The sequence below is a fragment of the Malaya genurostris genome, chromosome 2 (assembly GCF_030247185.1).
Source record: "Malaya genurostris strain Urasoe2022 chromosome 2, Malgen_1.1, whole genome shotgun sequence".
Lineage (NCBI taxonomy): Eukaryota > Metazoa > Arthropoda > Insecta > Diptera > Culicidae > Malaya > Malaya genurostris.
Window position 1 is genome coordinate 179,366,104 of NC_080571.1, and position 23,136 is coordinate 179,389,239.

The 23,136-nt window shown below is 37.9% G+C and overlaps 1 protein-coding gene and 1 long non-coding RNA gene across 3 annotated transcripts; one reads left to right on the plus strand and one right to left on the minus strand.

Annotated features, from left to right (window-relative positions):
- The first annotated feature begins 6,512 nt into the window (after nt 1–6,512).
- On the plus strand, nt 6,513–8,329 carry LOC131430560 (uncharacterized). The gene is made up of 4 exons (XM_058595627.1): nt 6,513–6,670; nt 6,792–7,110; nt 7,162–7,358; nt 7,416–8,329. The coding sequence occupies exons 1-4, from the start codon at nt 6,634–6,636 to the stop codon at nt 7,739–7,741; spliced, it is 879 nt and encodes a 292-aa protein (XP_058451610.1). The 5' UTR covers nt 6,513–6,633; the 3' UTR covers nt 7,742–8,329.
- Nucleotides 8,330–9,493: 1,164 nt separating this feature from the next.
- Nucleotides 9,494–22,011, minus strand: LOC131432545 (uncharacterized). Of its 2 annotated transcripts, XR_009229893.1 has the most exons (6): nt 20,460–22,011; nt 20,320–20,384; nt 11,070–11,251; nt 10,760–11,017; nt 10,362–10,697; nt 9,494–10,308 (listed from the first exon to the last, which is right to left on the minus strand). It is a non-coding gene; the product is annotated as an uncharacterized LOC131432545 (long non-coding RNA). The 2 variants fall into 2 exon arrangements; XR_009229892.1 differs by having other exon boundaries at nt 9,494–10,697; nt 20,460–22,009.
- Nucleotides 22,012–23,136: the final 1,125 nt, after the last annotated feature.

Sequence of the window (23,136 nt, forward strand, 5' to 3'; positions counted from 1 at the left end):
ACCGATATGTAATAAAATTGATTCAAGAATTTCTTCCGCTAAAAGACGACTTCTCACGCCGAGGCAGTTGCAAATTTAATTAAGGCCATCGTCCAAGTACCATGCGCGCGGGTGGTTTTAGGAAATTTTCGATGGAAATTTCGAAAAATTTGCCAAAACCAAAAACATACAGACCTTTGAAATACATTTATCTATCTACAGGGTGAAAATGGCTGGAAAATTCGGAGGATTTTCCGAGTCTTATCAAAAATAGCTCTGAAAAATGAGTGTTTTTGTGATCTTTCACAATTATCTGGAAAAATAAAGCGATGACATAAACTTTTTTTTTCAAATAAACTTTATTATGGATACACAGATTACATTCGGACACATTTTTGGAAAACCTTTTCACGCTTTTCATAGAAAATCCACGAATTTCAAAAATTTCCACGAAATCGGTTATATGAAATTCGTTGATTTTCCATGAAAATCGTGAAAAGGTTTTCCAAAAATGTTTTCGAATGTGATCCTTGTTGCCAGCATGAGGTTTTTTTGAAAAAAAAAAATTTCATTCCATCGAATTATTTTTTCAAATAATTGTGAAAAATTACAAAAAAAGCTCATTTTTTCAGCGCTATTTTTTATAAGACTCGTAAAATCCTTCGAATTTTCCAGTGATTTTCACCCTGTAGATAGATAAAAGTATTTCAAAGGTCTGTATGTTTTTGGTTTTGTCAAATTTTTCGAAATTTCCATCGAAAATTTCCTAAAACCACCCGCGCGCATGGTACTTGGACGATGGCCTTAATAGTTGTGAAATCCCTGATATTTTCGCTGATGTTCAAACTTTTAAACAAAATATAGCATTTTTATCTGCAAAGTCTAAATGTGCGATACCTGAACCAAAACAAATCGTTTTGGGAAAAACGAAGAACATTAAAACAGTAAGACTTGGAACAACGGTTCGTCGTTGTGGGCAATCATTGAAAAAAAAAATAACCTTTTTAAAAAAAGGACTACTGTATCTATAGATCAGCTTCATTACATATCAATTCGTGATACATTGGAACTAATTGTGCAAAACTCAGCTTGTCGCAAAATGCTGGAAAATGAGCATTCCAATCCAGATGGAAATTTGTGTGGGTATAAAGATGGAAAGCGTTTTGGAAATCACGAGTTTCTTTCGAAATTTCCTACTGCTATAAGACTATCTCTGCACATTGATGAAGGCGAATATTTGAATCCTTTAGGATCGCATAAAGGCAATAATAAATTAACAAATGTTACTTTCAAAAGGAATTTTTAATATTCTTATTAAAAATCTTCCCGATGTTGCCTTGAGACTCCTGGTTAAAATTTTCAACAAGTGTTTTTCATTAGCTTACTTCCCAAAAAGATGGAAAAACGCTAAAGTAATTCCTATCCTAAAACCTGATAAAAACCCAGCAGAAACATCAAGCTATCGACCAATTAGCTTACTTTCTTCTATCAGTAAACTTTTTGAAAAAAATATCTTGTTGAGAATGATGACTCATATAAATGAGAATTCAATTTTTTTACCAGAGCAGTTTGGATTTCGTCATGAACATTCAACTACTCATCAACTTGTAAGAGTTACGAACATGATAAAAACAAAAATTCAGAACTTTGATCCGATAATTAATTCAACGATCGATCGAGTTTATCTTGCGCTCATGGTAAAATCTAACGTATTGAAGAAGTATGGATATCAAAAAGTATTAGAGCCACTTCTCGAAGATCTGAAAACATTATCTCTAGAAGAAGGTGTTGTCGTTCGGAAAGGTTCTGAAGTTATTTGTATACTTCGTGCAGTATTAGTCAATGTACTTGGTGACACTTTAGCAATTCACGATATATTCGAGCTGATGCCTCCACAGTTAACATTGTTTTGCAGAATGTGCTATATAGATAGACATCTTGTTTTTATCTGGAGCATATGGTGAAGTTGTTCCGATTAGAACACCCGACAGTATTGCTTCTGATCTCTCAGCAGTATATAACAAAACAAAAAAAGCAAGTGAAGTTGGAATAAAACAAAGATCATGTTTAAATGATATACCACACTTTAATATAGCCAATAATTTCACTTTTGACCCCATGCATGATTTGCTAGAAGGTGTTATTAGTATGGTGATGAAATTAATTTTAAACAATTTTGTATGCGTAAAAAAATTGATCTCCATTACTACAATTAATAATAGAATAAAACAATTTCATTATGGCGATGCTGAATCCAATGACAAGCCATCGGCTAACTTAACTTTAGAAAAACTTAAATCAAAATCAAATGCAATCGGTCAGTCTGCGGCTCAAACTTGGACACTTTTACGATCATTTCTATTTTTATTTTGGGATATACGGAGTACTGAGGAACAAAAAGTACAGATAGTCGGACTTCTTTTAAAAATATCATATTATTGCTTCTCATATAAAATTAGTCAATCTATGTTGAATGATCTAGACGATTCTATAAAAAAGTTTTTCGTATTATTCAAAATATGTTTTCCTTTAACAGATGCCATAAATAAAGTTCACCATCTTGCACATTATAAACGGGTAATCAAAGAATGTGGACCGATTGCCAACTTTAGTTGCATGCAATTTGAAGCCAAATTCAAAGAGTCGAAAAGTCAATCGAAGACATGTAATAATTTTAAAAACTTGACATACAGTTTGACGAAAAGATTAAATTTGCGACAAATTTACAACATACAACACCACAGATATGACAAACAAATCAGTGATGCTTTCGCACACTTTAATTGAAAAAGATTCGTTGGATTATGCACTGTTGCTTTTTGATCTGCCAAATACTGTTGCATTGATTACTCATTTGAACATAAATGGAACTGATTTTAAACCAGGTTATGTTGTTAAATATTATATTTGTGAGCAAAAGGAATTCGGTCTGTTGAAAGCTGTTATTCAATCTGGTGACGAAAAAATTTGCATACCTCAAATGATAAATTGTTTACGTTTTTGTGAAAATTCTTTTAGTTATATTGTAGAAATAGAGGAGCAAAATATTCGTATTCCTTGTGTCAAATTACTTACTCGTAAGACCTATAACTTGTGGAAATATGTTCAAAAAGAAGACGAATACTTTCATATAAGTTTAAAATATGTTGATGAATAAATAACCTTCCAAATCGTTTTTCTGATTTTTCCACGTTATACCATCAAGCTCAAATATCGCATAGAGTTCTACCATTTTAAAGGTAGGTTAATCATGCTTATAGCTATATTAATATTTATTAACAAGCATGACCATGATATCGAACTAATTTTTGAGATTTTAACAGCATGTACAAACTTATAACTAATCATAATAACAAGCCATAAAAAGAGTATTCAGGGATACACACAAACTATGCAATAATAGTAAAATTTATACATGATATTTTATAAACAAAATTTGAACGTTAACAATGATTAAATAGAAACAATAAGGGATAACACGAAAATTGAGAGAAATAAACGTAATAGCTTAACTACGATAGAATTTTAATTGTAATCATATAAAATAATATAGTATATTTGAAATCAAAATTGGAACCTCTTATATTTTTGGAAATTTTAGTTAAAATGAATTAATGTATTTTTAGAAATTGTAGTTAACTAAAATTATTATATTTTTTGAAATTGTACTTAATTAAACCTAATTAAAAATATTGACAACAACTTCACTTATTGTATGACTGATGCATTCGGTTTAAAAACTATTGATTGGGCTGATGTTTTCAGGTTACTAATTGAAAACAATATTTCGAGCTAATCAGCACTTAGTTAAATTGTTGTTCAAGGCTAATTCAACCTATTGACAGCACATATTTTGAGAATATATGGTTTTTAGAAAGGATACATAAGTCAGTTCTGGATTTACTATAGCGGAATAATACTTTTTAAATCCACACAATAGCTAGTTTAATTTTTCCATATTTTTAATTGAAGTCTGTTTCAGAATGCATGGACGCCGTCGAAAACCTCGACGATTTCGAAATAATTATGAACCTCTCATTTTTTATGGTTGTGTTCTGTTGTTTACCTTTATTTCTCACCACTTATGTAACTGTTTATTTGTTTCCAGCAGTTTATTCCAAAATGCAAGGACTTCTAACCTAAAATGCTGGCACTTTGAAATCAAATGTTCTTTAAACTGAACAAATGTTTGAATCTTCGAATATATAAGTAGAAGAAACCTAACAGCAGTCCAAAACAAAAAGCATCGCTCAGGCCCACAGTTCGAAAATTGTTCGATGCGATATTTGCTGGAAATTCGAGCTATATAATCACGAATGACGAAATCTACGTGAAGTTCGATTACAAATTCTTACCAGAGTCATAATTATATAATTAACTTATATCAACAGTATATCCAAATGTATTACATATCCAATACATTTGCATTATTTCCACTTTTTATACTCATTTGCATTATTTCCACTTTTTATACTCATCTTTCTTTAAGCATAGTTCTAAGCATCATATGACTACTTTTTGAACCCGTTTTGCTACCTATAGGCTTTATAACTCATAGCATATGAAGTAATAAAAAATTCGTGGTTTTATTCTAGTACAAGTTGTTTTATTTTTAGTTCAGTTGTTAGCCCGGGTAACAGGTTTTATAGAAGCTTTGAACACTATTTTATTACTTGTCAAAAGAAGCACTTATTATAGTTGTCATAAAACTTGTAGTGATTGCAGAAACAATCACAAAACTCTTAAAAATTATAATCAGAATCATAAGGCATTCTAAATGTTACTTAGGATGTGATGTTTGTTCAATTCATACCTCCCAGAATTGATAATTATATCAAAATAACAACGAACTAACTATTTTCAATTAATTCAAGGTATCCATCGGTGGAAGAGAAAAAATTCTTAGCAATGAAGATTCTGATAACTTTCCCTCACTTGAGATCTACGGCAGTTGGAGATGGAAGCGCGGAGGTATGTGCATATTTTGTTGTCTAACAATATTGTCACTGCAGTTGAAAGCGGCAATAGTTTTTATAAGGTTAATCTATAACCTTGCTACTAGTGCGCATTATAGCGCATCATAATACAAAAAGGCGCAATACTTTCGACATGTTATATTTAGCGTTGAACATGATATTGATGGTCACTAGTTCCGTTTTCGACCTGTAATGCAAGTATAAATAAATTTGTATTGATCCGCCATACGATGCCATTTGCATATATTCTCATTTTGTCGTGAATACGACTTGCTTTACTATGAGGTGCCTTTTCAAAATTTACCCTGTACGAGAATGGACAGAATTTAATCTCGAATATCTTTTGTTATATTTAACGCAGCAACATAATTTTTTCTTCATATCGGAAATATGGTCAGCAATTTATGCTAAAATTGTCAGTAGTATGAGATAACCGAAGTTTTCTAAAATGCTTGGTATAAACAAACCTTACGATGTTGAGAAGTTGTACATTCTTTGTTACGTTGTACATCACGCCAAAACCTTTGGCGTGATGATAATACTTTACCTAGCTGATGACATAGTTACAAAAACATCAAATTAACAAGATACCCAGCTCTCACATTTTCCGAACAAATCATTGGCAATATATTTTTTGCGAGCATGGAGCCCTTCAGGTGTGTCCGCATCGAATCTCGTACATAGAATTAGGGGAGAGAAATGTCAAATACGTGCGCGCCAAAATAGCAGCACTACGCACTCATACAATTTACATGATATGTTGAATGTGATGTCGTGCGATGGCGTTGCTGAACTGAAGATTGTTTTCGCTCCAAGCTGACAGGGTCTGATAGTTAGAACACAATTTATAAATAACTGAATAATATTCAAACAAGATCTTTTATATACGAACAGGTTGTAAGATGCTTACTAAAAATATCTAGTTTGTGAAGTGCATATCATATCTGAGGACAAGATTTGACAATTGTTAATCCTGTTCGAGAACCAGTTTCGGACCAGCGCGTGATTGGTTGAAATTGACATAAGCAAGTACAAGTTGTTGACATTAATATTACTGTATAGTGGTAGAAAAAGTGTTGTCAGTATCGTCGGTAACAATGTAGTTTGATGTTGCATTTAGAAAGCCTGAAATCACGAAGTGTGATATGGACGAAAATATTTATTATGTTGGATGTACTTGAAAATAGTACCAAACCTTTGTGTATTTCTGTATGTTAGTATTTTTCTCAAATAGAATATGTTGAATGCTTTAGTTAATAAATCTGCAAAACCTAATTACCCAAAATTAAGTGTTTAAGAAATTTTTTATTAAACTGTTTCAACTAAACGTTTTCTTCAAAACAAACATCTTATCAAAATGAATTCAGAGCTATATTTTTGACTGATATAACCTTTGTTTAAGTGTTTTCAAATGATAAATAATCGCATGTTATAAGGGGAGAAGCTTTCCAGAATGAAAAATCATCTATACTGGCAACAGTGATCGCGAGGCATGTATTATTTATAACAGGGAGCAACCGTAATAAGAATAAAAATAAGTTGGCCCGCGCAATTGAAGAATCCAGCAGAAACTCCTGCGTTCATAGTGGTAGAAATTTGAACTACACGATGGTGATGTTTTAAAAAAAAACCAGAGCAGTTTTCAAGTTTCCGGAAAATTTTCGTGATTTTTTAGTTGATGTATAAATTTCATTGGAAAATAATGGACGAATCAGGTAAAAAAAACGATATTACATTAAAATTCCTAGATCCGGCAAGTGAATCAGATGTTTATAATTAAAAATTTTGTTTCATAAAATACGATTGCTTATTGCAGGTTATGTTGTTTCTTTGAAGAGTTGGAACCGGTGACGGAGAACATCCTTGTTCGCCTTGAAGACATACTTGAATATGTGGGCGATTCTGTTAGGCCGATTAGAGAAGGATTAGCCGTATTGAGCGCCAACCACATAGTGTGTATAGGCTATACCGGACGATCTGGTGCACATGTTCTTGTTAAAGGATACGTATTGCAAAGCTCGCACCCAGGAGGAATACCACACGAAGTTTCTTTAAAAATTTGTGAAAATCATCCGTTATGGGATCTGAATTGTTCATGTAAAGCTGGTACGAGGCGATGTAAACACATTGTGGCCTGTTTGCTGCGGATCAATCAGTAAGAAATATCCTGTTTATCTCTTACTTTATCTCATTGACATAATTTTAGATTCAAAAGACTCGAACACATTTCTTGTACGGATGCAGTACAAGCTTGGGGCTGCTCAAAAATTGAAAAAATAAGTCTATGGGGTGCTAAGCCGATTGCAGACTTATGTTGTGTGAGACACAGGAAATTAATCGTTTGCAGTGATGTTAGTATGAAAGAAACGCTGCTGTCAGATGCCCTGATGAAAATATTAGCAGGTAAATCATACTGCAACTTGTATCTAGTTTCAAGGTTAATCAAGTATTTTCTTTTAGTTTCACCGCAGTCTGCAATCAGCAAACATATGATTGGACGTCACACAAATGTAATCGATTTTCGTACCGGCATAAGTTCAAATACTTGTACAAACAATGGTGCATACTGCACCGAGCAGGAACTGAATGCTACTCTCTTTGGCGAAAACCAAATCAAAAAATCTAGTGAAAAATACTACTTTGATCAATCAAATCAAAACTTCTACGAAAAATTTGTGTGTGTGACGAAACAACAGATTTTGAATATTGCGATGGAAACTTGTGCACAAAACAACAAAACTTGGAAAGCACAGCGATCTTTGCGTATAACAGCAAGTTCATATTAGTTTTACGTTTCGTCTTTGACTCATCAGTGCAGAGCAGTTCAAATTGAACTGCTTAGTGCTAAACTCGGCAGTTCAATTTGAACCGCTAAGCAGACGTAAAGTTTCTGCTACTTACAGAACACTTTTTGTTTTGCAACGGAGTGCAATGTCTTTTCTGACGTGCCGAACGAAAACGTGTTTTCGACTATTTCTGGCCGATGCAGGTATGGTCATTTAGGGGTTAGCCAAATTTTGTGCTAGGGCACATAACCGTTTTTATTAGTTTTACGTTTCGTCTTTGACTCATCAGTGCAGAGCAGTTCAAATTGAACTGCTTAGTGCTAAACTCGGCAGTTCAATTTGAACCGCTAAGCAGACGTAAAGTTTCTGCTACTTACAGAACACTTTTTGTTTTGCAACGGAGTGCAATGTCTTTTCTGACGTGCCGAACGAAAACGTGTTTTCGACTATTTCTGGCCGATGCAGGTATGGTCATTTAGGGGTTAGCCAAATTTTGTGCTAGGGCACATAACCGTTTTTATTAGTTTTACGTTTCGTCTTTGACTCATCAGTGCAGAGCAGTTCAAATTGAACTGCTTAGTGCTAAACTCGGCGTCTGCTTAGCGGTTCAAATTGAACTGCCGAGTTTAGCACTAAGCAGTTCAATTTGAACTGCTCTGCACTGATGAGTCAAAGACGAAACGTAAAACTAATAAAAACGGTTATGTGCCCTAGCACAAAATTTGGCTAACGCCTAAATGACCATACCTGCATCGGCCAGAAATAGTCGAAAACACGTTTTCGTTCGGCACGTCAGAAAAGACATTGCACTCCGTTGCAAAACAAAAAGTGTTCTGTAAGTAGCAGAAACTGTACGTCTGCTTAGCGGTTCAAATTGAACTGCCGAGTTTAGCACTAAGCAGTTCAATTTGAACTGCTCTGCACTGATGAGTCAAAGACGAAACGTAAAACTAATAAAAACGGTTATGTGCCCTAGCACAAAATTTGGCTAACCCCTAAATGAGCAAGTTCATGCTATGGATTGTACACATACTCTAAGAACTCGAAACCCGATTGGGACACAAAAATACAATAGTTTTTAAAACCAAGAAACTTTGAAACGAAATGTATGCGCTATGGAAAACAAACAGAGGGAAAGGCATTCTTGTGCTATGTACAAAAAAGAAATCCTTTTATGAAAAAGACTGGATTTATTATTAAATACCAGGATCCATGGATAGGAGGTAGTCCAGACGGGTTAGACAGCGTATCAGCGGTTATTTTGGAAATAAAATGTCCAGTTTCAGGACAAGAGCACAGTTTAGATTGGATATTAACAAACTGTTTAGCGACACAACGATATGTGAAGATTGATGAAAATAAAAAATATTACTTAAACAAGAAACATGCATATTACGCACAATGTCAGATTAACATGTATGTTTTGAATTGTAGATTAACAGATTTTATAATTTATTCGGAACAAGAGAATGACTTTGTTAATATAGAGGTTAGTTTTGATGAATGTTTCGTTGTAGAACTATTGCGTGTATTGAAGAAGATTTATTTCTGTGAAATTTTGCCAAAACTGTGTAGAAAATAATGCTACCTTTAAATGTTTTTTAAAGACTACAAAATTGAAAGAAAATATCCCAGGAAACATCTTTGATTTTAGTGATAATGAAAAAGTTACTTGTGATGTATTTATTTTTATAATACCCATTCGATCAGTGTGTATTTCTGTATGTATTTATTTGTAATGTGACATCAGAATTTATCATCGCGTAAGATTGGTGCCGATAGATTCACAATTCCACAGATAACCTTCAAGATACCATCAATGTGTTTCAATGTACTGGCGTCTAAATTTCGTTGTAGTACTCCGAACTTTTTCATACGAGATATAGCGCGCTCGACGTGGATTCTCGCCTTTGCTATCGATTCATTGAGCAATGCTTTATCTATAGAATATCGCTCTCCTTGCATTATTGGGGGTATGTGTAATCGAATTCCATTAGACAGTGTAAGAATAACCCGATCAGTGGCATGCATTTTGAATTTTCCGTTGTAAACATTTTCTTCAAGATTACTGACCGTTGTACATACGACTTCCAATAAACACAACGATGGTATCCCCGTCCAAATATTTATATCTTTGTCTGTTAGTAACAAGTCACTAAGAATGGTTTCTCTTTTACGTTGCAGTTCTTGAATGGCTTTATTGACATCGGCCGATATATTGCCCTCGTTTTTGTTTCCTTCAACACGCAGACTGTTTAATCTGTGGTTACTAAATGGAAACTCTGATAAAATTTTCAACGCTTCAGCCTCTTTTGCGCTAACTGATTTCTCTTCAAAAACACAATAATTCCCATTTGCCTTGAGTTCAGTTACTGTATGGTCAATACTTCCCTTTTGCTCAGTGCAACTGTCGGGGTCCAGACTAGAATAATTACACTTTTGTTTCCGGTAACTTTTAAACGATCTTTTGTATGGATTATATTTGTCTCGTACTGATTTTGTTTTTTATAATGAGGTTAAAGGTAATTTGCAACTGGGTACAGCTGAATTCTTTAGTATCTTACGTCCTAGAGGATGACTGAATTAGTTAATTCAATGTCTTTATTTCGAAATGTAATACCTGGAATATAATCACTCGTGTGAAAGTGCTGGTTGCAAACATAAGAATTTTTGGTAGGATGATGCATTGCTTTGATAGCAACTGTCCAGGCTATTGAAAATTTTTCGTTTTCCGGAAATTTGTGTAGAAAGATTCCTTTTGAGCTTTTCACTGTACATCCTGGTACAGAACAGAAACGATTGCTTCTAGGTTTTAAATTTTCCTTACAATAATTATGATCTATTTGTATTGTTGTAGGCATATATCGAACTTCTCTTCGGTACAAAGATGGTGTCTTAATAACTCTCACAAGTTTTTTAGTGGGAATAGCGTTTATCTTCAAATAACGATATCGTACTAGAAATCGACAATATATTATTCAATGAAAGACAAATCCAAATGCAGTATTCATCTATTACCAGTTACGTAATCAGTCAATGAAAAATGCTTCCGACAAATATATATAGAATTTTTCAATACTTCTTCCGATGTGATTCCTAGAAGTGTTAACCATTTCCGGAACGAAGATGTCTTTTTCTGAGGAAATTTTTCCATATACCCGACACGCTTGGAAGTACAATCTGTTATGCAACATCCTGACTGTACCGTTATCTTTTTAGAAACGGAAGGCAGCTTTAATGTAGGCATTGCGGATAGTTTCAATTTTCTCCTCGTATCTGTAATAGAACATTTTTAATTTATTGCTCGGTGTACGTTCATTCTACTTACTTTCGACGAAATCATCGGACTTGAAATGTTTTTCACAAATAAATTCATCACCATAACCTGTTATTGTCAGATTTTTTTTGCCATCGTTTAAATACTTTACTACAGGGTTTGGGAACTCGAAACAACTTATTTCCAGTAGAATGACATCTCGGCACGATACAAAACCGCCTCGGTTCAATATCCTAGGATCGAAAGAATTTAAAAAAAAAATGAGCATGATAGATCTTTACAGTTGATACGACGACACGACCAGACACTTCGAAAGAAAATCAAAATAAAAAGTGTTCGTGAGCGATTTACCGCCAGTTACCACAAATATAGCGACCCCTTGATGGTGATGAAAATAATGTTCTTGAGCAACACTGCTTAAGTTGCTACGAACTAGTAACCAAGGAACCCCATAATAAATAAACAAACCACTTGAAAAAGTTTTGAAACAATTCAATTGAAATTTTTTGCCATCAGTGCTAAAATTAAAAACTATAAATAGTTCTGGAGAAATCAAGATCGAGGAAGCGCGAGGCCGGGAACTGGTACCCCTGAAAAATGATATTATCAATACGACGAAGTAAGACGCTTTCACAATACGCTAACTACGAAGAATAAAATTTGGCTAACTGAACATTTTTATTTATCTAGAATTAGAGAATCTTGCACCAGAGCCAGGTTCAATAGTTGAACGTGTACCGGAAAGAACTAGACATTTGTAAGTTAATGTTACAACGTTCCTTTTGTATTTGCGCCAACCGGAACTGGGTGCACAATATGCGAATCTGACATTAGATGTATTACTGCGATAGACAGGCGTCATGCTATATCATCTTCAAGGGCTATCAAGGAGCTCAATCTGTATCGTAGTCATGAAACTCATTCATGATGAGTATCAAATTATTTTAAGGAAATTTATTTTTACAGGTCATAATTCTGATCAGAAACTGGATTCCCGTGCTTCTCAAATGTCTCAGGTTCATCAAATTTTACACCCGTTTTGCGAAGTAAAGGAGTACCTGGAATGTCCAAAATATGACGACGTAATGTTTTACATGTACGTTGATTAGCTATTAGGGTTCAATGATTTGGTAGAAAATCAGAAGAATAAATTTGACGAATACTTCAGAAAGTCATTATAAAAGAACAAATTTGAATTCTGTTTATAAGTCTATGCGTACCTGCATATGAAGTGCGATTCTGGAATGGATTAGAAATAAACCTCAAATATTTAAGCATCTTTGATTTGTTGCAAACGATTTACTTGCATCTCGTAGAATAGTGCTGATTTATCTGATCGACTCAGCTTTATCATTCATTATTCGATACTAAATTTTGATGATCAGATTGATAAAAGGATAAAAGCACTAACGGTTCAATGACTTTTGCAGTTTACTACCATCTTAAAACTCATTTACATAGCAGACAGCCCTTGTTCGATTTCGAACCACCCTAATGAAAACAAATTTTTAAAGCAGTGCTTTTTCTCAAACTTTGCAACAGCTTAAAACTAATTTTATTGCAAGTAAATAAACAAAATAATAAACAAATTATTTCACTTTCGTTCTAATTGATTTGCTTACTTACATTAATAGTTTTCTTTCCTTTTATTCTCTTTCTTTACAGGTTAGTTGCAGCGGCGTTCCGTCTGGTTTCCTACGACATCGAATTTCAATGATTTCAATAACCGTATAACAAATTCTAGATGAATAATTCTCACCTCCTACGGGCATGAAATATTTGCACCTTTCCCACAGTAATTCTATCTAAATTCTTACAGTAATTCTATCTAACTTCAGTTATTCTCGCACCTTTTCCACGGTAATTTTTGTCTTTTTACTAGCACAAATCTTTCAATTCAAACTATCCTTCTTTATGCTGTACTTCAGTTTTATTTATCTTGATTCTTATGTATTTCACTTCTCGCTTACGACATACTCACTGACAGCTATGCTCGCATCCAGGTTGCCATGGTTCTTCACACTCACGGGGTTGCCTCGTTCTGCTATGGTGAATTATGTTGCCGATGGGACGTATGCATCAGCGCGTACATACCCCTCCCCGTAACTCTGGTGTGGGCTAATCAGCATTACCGGATTTACGATCCCGCACTTCGAGCACTGCAAGCTTCGTCACCGGTCTCCTAAACTTACCATTAGCAGTCATAACCATCGCCTGACGGATTCTGCCATCCGCTCCCGGGTAGATTTCCGTCACAACGCCACGGACCCAACTTTTCCGCATCGCGTCGTCCGTAATGTACACCAATTCGCCACGGGATAGTGGCGGTGCCTCAGAGTGCCACTTCGTCCGTCGGTTGATCGACGGCAGGTATTCGGACACCCACCGTATCCACAGCTTATCTGCTAGTCGTTGCGATCGTTTGTATCGATCACGGAGTGCTTCGGCTTCGCTTGTCGACGGGATGAAACACTCTGCATTGATAGCACCGACACCGCGAATGAAATGATTCGGGGTCAATGCTTCTTCTAGTTCCGGCTCCAGAGAAACATAAGTTAAAGGCCGAGAGTTGATCAGGTCCTCGGCTTCTGCAATAGTCGTTAGGAGTACTTCATCGGTCAATGACCGACCATCGTCGAATACAGTTAGAGCTGCTTTTACGGAGCGAACAAGTCGCTCCCAAACCCCGCCCATGTGAGGTGCGCTGGGTGGGTTGAAATTCCAACGTGTCCTGGAATCGGTAAGCTCGTTTTCACAATCGGTCCCAATCTGCTGCATGATCTCTTTACTTGCTGCTTGGAAATTCGTACCGTTGTCCGAGTAGAACTCTAGCGGTTTCCCTCTACGGCACACGAATCGCCGTATAGCCATCAGACATGCCTGAGTTGTCAGGCTGTGCGCTACCTCAAGATGTACTGCTCTCGTCGTCATACACGTAAATAGACAGATGTATCGTTTTTCAGATCTTCGGCCAACAGTTACTGTCAAAGGCCCGCAATAATCTACGCCGGTATGACTGAATGCCGGAAGATTCGGCGTAACACGCGATTCCGGAAGTGGAGCCATTCTGGGGGTCGTCGGTCGACATTTGTGCACCTTGCACCACACACAGCCCCTTGCGATACGTTTCAGCTCTGCGCGCAGTCCCTGAATGTAGAAACGTTGGCGTATCACGTTTACGGCAGTCTCCGCGTTCCCGTGAGCTACTTGTTGATGATAATAATCAAGCAGCTTATCAGTGACCGGATGCTTCTTCGGTAGAATAATCGGAAACTTTAGTTCGAATGGCAGCGACGATCCTCGTGCTGCTCTACCCTCCATACGTAGCACGTCCTCGGCGTCCAAAAACGGGCTCAAACCGTAAATACTACTGGCCCTTTCCAGTTGGTGATACTGTTCAATCGGTAGATGTCGGTTCTTCTTCAACGTCCTGACTTCGTCTTCAAAGCAATCAGCCTGAGCCGACCTCCAAAGATACGCCTCTGCCTTTTGGTACTCTTCGCGCTTCAACGGTACAATCTTCGATCGCGCGCCTTTTTTTACCACCTTCTCGAACACCGCGCTAGTCGGAACCGCTTCTATCGGCAATCCCTTTCTCTTCAGCTTGCAATTCGTGATGAATCTGAAGACACACGCCAGCGTTCGAACTAAAACCCTCCACTTCGAGAACCGCTGCGGCTCCACCATCGATTCAATCGTTCTAACCTCGTGAAATAGGAAACAGGCTCGTACTTCTTCGGCTACATTCGGTTTCAATTCTATTTGCTTTGGCCAACGATCCTCCGATAGACGAAGGAATTCAGGACCGCGAAACCAAGATCCGTCAGAACAAAGGCTGTGCGTTTTTCCCCACTTTGTCAAAGCGTCGGCAACGTTGCATTTCGTTGGCACCCATCTCCAATCAGTGAGCTTCGTCAGACTGTGTATTTCACCGATCCTGAATGCCACGAATTGCTTGTATCGGCGATGGTCGGAGTGTATCCATGACAACACCGTTTTCGAATCGGACCACATGAATCGTCGTTTCACTTCAAGCGAAAGAACATCGGAGACAGAGTTGGCAAGTCTTGCACCTAACACAGCTGCTTGGAGCTCCAAACGGGGAATTGACATGTGCTGTAGTGGTGAAACCTTTGACTTCGACATCACAAGCGAACATATTGGTCCTTCGGTCGTCTCTACCCGGAGATACACAGCTGTCCCGTACGCGTCTTGACTCGCGTCGGTGAACGTATGCAACTGCAGGCTGCCGTAGTCTACTGAACAGCTCCTACGAAAGAAATAGCGAGGAATTCGCACGGTTTCAACATCCGGAAGCCGTCTGATCCAGTTTTCCCACTTTTCTGCACAATCGCTATCGATTTGCTGATCCCACTCGCATCCGCTGCGCCATAGATCTTGAATCAGTAATTTGCCATAAAACGTAAAGTTCGACAACAGTCCTAACGGGTCAAAGAAGCTCATCACGCAACTCATCACGATTCTTTTCGTTGGTAGTCGCTCACCGGATAGAAATGGTGTTAGATCGCCTCTCAACGTGGTGGAAAACGAAAATTCATCGCTAGCGGGACTCCATACGATCCCTAGTACTCGCTCGGATCCGGATTCCTTATCTTCACTAAAGCGTACGCACTGATTGGCTTTTCGTTCTCCCAAGGCTACTAAAAACTCGTCGGAGTTGGAGACCCAGTTTCGTAGCTCGAAACCACCCTTGGAATGGACGTAACGCACATCTTTTGCTCGTTCCACTGCTTCTTCGATTGTGTCCGCGCTGTCGAAGTAGTCATCGACGTAGTGATTTTCGATTATGGCTTTTGCAGCCGCTGGAAACTGTCCCGCATATTCTTTCGCGTTTATGTTTTTTACATATTGTGCGGAGCATGGCGAACTCGTCGATCCAAACGTTGCCACGTCCATTACGTAAACATCCGGCTTCGCGGACGAATCGTTCCGGAACAGGAATCTTTGTACTCGCTTATCTTCATCTCGAATCCGTAACTGGTGGTACATCTCCTTGATGTCCGCGCCAAAACCGATTTCCCGCTCTCGGAACTTAGATATAACAGCTGGTAGGGCGGTTAGCATATCTGGTCCCTTCAATAGCTTTGAGTTTAGCGAAACTCCTCTAACTTCTGCTCTTGCATCCCATACTAGGCGAAACTTCTCCTTCTTTGGATTGTAAACGAAATTCAGCGGCACATGCCACACTTTGTTGCTATCAAATGCCGCTAGCTCTGACGATGTCGCCTTGTGGGCGTACCCTTTAGCCAAGTAGTCAGCGATCGTTCTACGTACTTTATCGTACAACTCTGGATTTTTCCTCAGACGATTCTCCAAACATTTTAAACGCTTGACAGCCATAAGATAGCTATCGGGGAATTCGGGATTATCTTCCTTCCACAACAGACCTGTTTCGAAGCAATCACCAATCCTTTTTGTTGTCTTTTTTAGTATATCCTTCGCTCTCCTGTCTTCTTCTGGTTCGGGAAGCAAGGCCACCGATATACCAGACTCCTCTAGCGTATAGTAGCTCTTAAGCAGATCGTGGAGCTCCTGGTTCGTAACGGTGCTGCACGTATGATGGCCGACAATTCCGCTACTTGTCGTGACTGCTTCCATCGGACCGTAAATAGTCCAGCCTAGCTTCGATCTGACCGCTATCGGCTCTTCTGGCCGACCAATTTTGGATTCTATCGGCGCGTACAGGTGTATATCCTTTAGCCCGATCAAAATCCGTGGAGTAGCTGAACGAATATCAGCAATCGGCAAACCTCGTAGATGATCGTACTGTTTCACGATTTCGGACAGAGGTAGGGAATGCGTCGGAAGCTTTAAGCTTTCTACCGTGTGAGCGCCTTTTATCAGAAAACGCTGAGCTGATCCTTTCGCAGAGATGCGGAAATTCACGCACTGTGAATCTTTTTCAAGTCGGGAGACTCCTGCAGTCCATGTCACGCGTAGCGGTTGCGTTGCACCATTAATTCCCAACCGACAGACCAACTCCTTTTCCACCAGAGTGTACGACGAGCCTTCATCCAGGAACGCGATCGTATCTACTGCAAACTTTCCGCAGTACAACGTAACAGGAATCATTCGAAAGATTACGGAAGACTTCGGTTGGCTAGAATGGATGTTGCAGTTTGAACCGGTAGACGATCTCACCGCGTGTAGCAGAGGATTGTGACGATCTTTACATCCTTCGATGTCGCAACGGAAACTAAGCTTACAGTTAGCCGCTCCGTGTTCGTTCAAGCACAGTTGACACAGCTGCCATTTACGGACAGCTTCCCAGCGTTCGACGAGAGACAGTTTTCGAAACTTGTCACAGTTTCTAATTCGGTGATTCAGTCCACCACAGATTCTACACGGTATTCTCTCCTTCACTGATAGACCTGAGTGTCTACTTTCCAATGCGTCGTGTGCATGCACAAATCCTTCATTCGTTCTGGTCTTCGTTTTGCTCTTTCTAGATCCATATTCCGCAGCTCCGGATGATTCTCCGTATGCCACGATTTCACTTGCGTCTTGTACGATACTCGTAAGAAAATTCGATAACGTTCGCAGTGTAACCACCTTGCTTCTTCTTCTGTACCGCACCCAATCCAGCTGTGTTCCTGCGGGTAGCTTTTCGGTTAGCTCTTGAATGAGCATCGGATTCACCAGATGCGTAGTTAGTCCGGTAGCTTCCAAATGATCGGCAAGTTGTTGGACTACCACTCCGAACCCTATGAAAGTTACCAACCGATCAGCCTTCGGCGGTGCTGTGTTGCGAACCTTCGCTAGCAGCATGTTCAGTAGGCGCTCTGGTCGTCCATACAGCATACGTAGGGTCTCAATGATGTTCGGAACTGATTTCGGCAAAAGTAGTCTGCCTCTCACCGCTTCTAGCGCTTCACCCTTTAGGCACTCTTGAAGTCGCCCCAGGTTTTCGACATTGGAAAAGCCGCACGCCTCCGTCGACGTCTCATAACTGCTGATAAACATCGGCCATTCCTCCAGATTTCCGGAAAACGTAGGTAACTTCCTGGACAAAAACTGCCGAGCGGACAACTGTGCTTTAGTCGGCTCACGATGTTCGCCCCGTTTCGAATAATCAACTTTTCGAGACGATCGTTTTTTCCTTTCATCTTTCTCGGAATTTGCCGAACTCTCTTGTCCGCTTTCGCCACCTTCTTCCTCCTCTTCTGAACTCTCTTGCTCCGATCCGGTACTCTGCTCATCTTCTTCGAACGACTCTTCTTTTTCTTCTTCTTCGGCACTTTCTTCGCTTTCCGACTCTTGGACTTTCCCTAGCTTACGCATAATCTTGGCGCTCTTCCTGGGAACTTCTGGATGTCCGGTTGGTGTTTTATTGCTCGCGTTACCAAACATGAAACTGTCCGGCAGAGTAGCCGGTCCTTTAACAAATTTTTCGACGAACGTTCCGGTTGCTTTCGGTGTCGAATGTTTGCGGTATGCTCCTCTAAATTCGCTCACGCTAGTTGACGACGGATCCACTTTTCCAGGCTTTTTATTCCCCGACTTTTTCTTCTTGGGCTCTTTTCCTGATGCTGCAGGCTCCGGTTGCGTCTGTTTACGCGTTACCATTTTCGAGCTTCCCGCTCCTTCACCTCCTATTTCATCCTTTTGAACGTCTTTTTCTTTAACTAACTCGTTTTCCCGTTTTAATTGCAACTGTTTCAACTTTCCTTCCATTTCCGTCCGCATTTCGTCCAGCTTTTTCTGATGCGCTTCTTCAGCAGCGATCCTTTTATTTATCTGTGCCTTTTCGAACGCCAATTCCATCTCCCTCTTTTCCTTTTCCAACGATTGACGCATCTCGAAGAGCTCCTGTTGCATTTCCAAGCGCTTCTGATGCAAGACTTTTTCCTTCTTGAGTGCCTTTTTCTGTTTCTTTTTCTCCTGCTCTAGCTTTTCCAACTCCTCGTTTAGACCGTCCGAACTCGAATCGCCGGTTCCGATACTAACGCACTTGTGACAGCACCACGAAACGTCCTTTATTTCCGCTGTAACACCGGCGCAACCAAAATGATACCATCGCTCACAATGATCACAAAATACCATTTGCGACTCTTCATTGTCCGGACGATTACAAGCCGCGCAATTATATCCTGACTTTTCAGGGTTTTCTGAGTTTGGATTTGGTCCAACCATTATTAATTTTTAAGTTTGTTCGATTTCGAACCACCCTAATGAAAACAAATTTTTAAAGCAGTGCTTTTTCTCAAACTTTGCAACAGCTTAAAACTAATTTTATTGCAAGTAAATAAACAAAATAATAAACAAATTATTTCACTTTCGTTCTAATTGATTTGCTTACTTACATTAATAGTTTTCTTTCCTTTTATTCTCTTTCTTTACAGGTTAGTTGCAGCGGCGTTCCGTCTGGTTTCCTACGACATCGAATTTCAATGATTTCAATAACCGTATAACAAATTCTAGATGAATAATTCTCACCTCCTACGGGCATGAAATATTTGCACCTTTCCCACAGTAATTCTATCTAAATTCTTACAGTAATTCTATCTAACTTCAGTTATTCTCGCACCTTTTCCACGGTAATTTTTGTCTTTTTACTAGCACAAATCTTTCAATTCAAACTATCCTTCTTTATGCTGTACTTCAGTTTTATTTATCTTGATTCTTATGTATTTCACTTCTCGCTTACGACATACTCACTGACAGCTATGCTCGCATCCAGGTTGCCATGGTTCTTCACACTCACGGGGTTGCCTCGTTCTGCTATGGTGAATTATGTTGCCGATGGGACGTATGCATCAGCGCGTACAGCCCTCATAGATTTGATCTGAAGTCTGATTATGTGATTTTTTTACCACACATCGACGGATATTGAAACGCTATGTGATACCGACAACGCAAAAAAAATTATCCAATACAAAAGATTTTGACACAGACATCCTACAAGAAATTTTTCGTAAGTTCGAGCCCCAGCTGAACTAATCAATCCACTGCTCTTACGCGAGGTGATGCTGCAGAACTTGTTATTTGCCGCGAAATGAGATCTTCCACTCGAGGTAGTTTATTTTGTTTATATTCTTCAAGTCTTCAATATGCAGTAACCAAGGTTTTGGTAATTGTTATTCAAAATCAATAATTCATCAACCTGTGTTGCCACTTTCAATAGTTTTTCATGACATTTCATTTTGACATTACCAGTTACTGAGGGGTAGTTAAATTTGCGATACAGTTTTTAAAGCGAGTGGCAGGTCGTGTCGTCGGTTGATATTTCAACATCGAAATAAATGCATTTTCAATGCACGAAGAATTACGTATCACTTACCATTTTGAAGTGGATCGATTTTTTTCCACATTCCAATCTTCCTAACTTTAGAAATTTTCATCAGTCTGGAAAAAATTACGAAAATTTTTTAAATCCTAGAAAAAATGCACTGCATTGACATTTGTTTTCAAAACACTCACCATCACTACAGCAGCGACGCGGGTGGTCATTTTTCGTTGGATTCTTCAATAGACGACCTTCCCCAGGTTCTCTGCTAAGCATAATATAGGCCATTCTATATTCCGGTATTCTTGCTACATGTCCAGCCCACTGTAGTCTGTCGTGTTTTATCAGTCTCCCAATGTCAGTATGTTTGTATAATTGCTACAATACGTGATTCATGCGTCTTCGCCATTCTCCATACTTTGCCGCCGAGCATTGAGCGAAGGATTTTTACTCTCAAACACACCTTCGCTAATGATAGTACTATTATTTGTTTTTGCAGTCTGCTTTTTTATGCGAACGGTGGAAAAGGAACTGGTCATGAACATACTGGTTATATACAGAGACATATTAGAAACCTAGCTAACAAAGTACCCACTGAACTCAAAAAGTACAGACGACGTATGATTTCGCTGGTAGATGATCCTGAAATGATTGGTGTGGCTAAAAAATGTGCCAAAAAAGAAGCAACTACAGCCAACTTCATTTTCATTCGAGACAGCATGCTCCAATGTGTTAAACTTCATACAACATTAGTTGCTCGGAAGGGAAGTGCAAAAGAGATTATGACTACGTTTCCACATTTTCGATCGTATAATGGAAAATTGATAAGTGTTCATTTTCATTCTGTGAAATCAATACGAAATTTATAACAAATCTTTTCAATCACAATTTGAAACTAAATATCTGTAAGTTTGATAAATATTTTCTATGCTATTTTGACATGTATAACATTTTTCACGGGTTCAGCATTTTTTGAAGCCCTGTATGATAGCTATAATAAAAATATCGATTTGAAATCCATCTTCGCCAAAGGATTACTGTTTGGTAATAATACCTTCGAAAGAATTGAAGATGGTAAGTAAAAGCATCTCAAATATTTTGTCTCAAATCGAGAATGCGTATAACTGACACATACGGAAAGATTTGGAATCTTTATTAAACGCCCAACGATATATCTTATTGCGTTTATTACGAATCCTTGTGCAGCAATCTCATTTTAAAAATGTTTGCCTTCCGAATCACTCTAAATTTGTATATTTGAGATTACCTATCTTAAATTCCCATTTCAGATGGTCTACGCGGATGTCTTCGTATAATGCTTAAGCTTAACAACAGAGGTATCAAACGAAGTTCAGAAGGAGGATCGATTGAAGAGGATCCTGCTTCACCACTAATTAGATGGATACCGGTAATATCAATTATCTTTTAATTTTCTCAAATATCGTGAAGATTCTTATTCGAATTTTCAAGAATTTGACATTATCTGACCAAATGAATTGATTTAATATTGCTTGACAGGTATCAGTGACTTGTTTACACATTCGATTCTGTTCCATGTCATTTCATGTTATTCAAGAGTAATCAAACCATCAACAAATGTCAGAGATGAATTTGATTTTCGGTAATTCATAATGAAACTGACATGCTTTTTCCACACATTCAAATATCAATAAACGCACGTACTAGTTGATTGATTGTGAGAATTTTGCATCACTTGCATAATTGTAATCATTTAGTCATTTAAGATTTCTAAATCTAAGTTGGGAATTAAAATGATATTAATTTCAATAACTTAATTTTCAAACCCGTCTCGAAAATACAAATTTGAATAGCGATTTGAAAGAATATTCATAAACAGAGCTTAAGAATTGTAAAATATTATTGTGTCTTTATATTAGTCAACTAAAAATACTCATGGTTTATAACTATACATAGTTAGTGTCTGTTTTACTAGCGAACAAAACATGTCGTACTCAGCCATTAAAAATATTCAGTATTTCTATGTGTCGGTTTTGCGCAATATGTTTTGTGCGATGATTCGCTCAATTCATGCACAAAATTTTACCTTAATACTCCTTAATTCACCTTAATACTTTTGATCAACAACCCAATAGTAGCTTTTGAACGAATAAGGGAGAGTGAATGGGTTGAAAAAGCATTAAAAAGTGCATATACACACATACACATGTTCCGACCTTGTCGAGCTGAGTAGAATAGTATATAACACTAGGGGTCTGCGGAGCTCCAATCAAAATTCCAGTAAATCTATTAGCTTCCTATGGAGGAAGACAAAAACGCACTGAATGTTAACGTTTTGAATATCAAAAAATATATGCAGTATAAAATTTTTACATTTTTGATCATATCACCAATTTCAATTGTTCAAGTTGTAATCTTGAAGAATTCGGAGCTAGAAATTTGAGAAAAAGTTTTATAGAACATTTTCGTGATCCATGAGGCAATTTATGTTATTTTCATATTTAATGAATGGTATTTAATCATTTCATGAATTGTCTAAATCAATTTTCATTTTCAGGATACTGATGAGGCATTTAACGAACAAATAACGAAATACGCGGCGTCCTATACTGTTAATGGATGTTACCCTCCTGCGCATATTCTATGCCATGCAGAAAAATTCAAATCTGGGACATCGTACATATATATAGACGGTGAATTGATCAGATGTAGGGACAACATGATCACATGTATCGATGTTCTTGTAAAAGCATTCGTTGTATTCCATGTGAAACCGCCAGCTCAGTTATATAAATTAATTGATTTCCTTTATATCACTGGGTACAAAATAATGACATTGAGCAAACTTCGGTAAATAAACTTTGCAGTTCAATTTTAGATTACGAAAGAGTA

Coding starts and splice junctions, on each gene's coding strand:
- LOC131430560 (XM_058595627.1), top strand. CDS start 6,634: ATGTATAAATTTCATTGGAAAATAATGGACGAATCAG. Junction 6,671..6,791: donor GAAAATAATGGACGAATCAG/GTAAAAAAAACG, acceptor GTTTCTTTGAAG/AGTTGGAACCGGTGACGGAG. Junction 7,111..7,161: donor TGTTTGCTGCGGATCAATCA/GTAAGAAATATC, acceptor ACATAATTTTAG/ATTCAAAAGACTCGAACACA.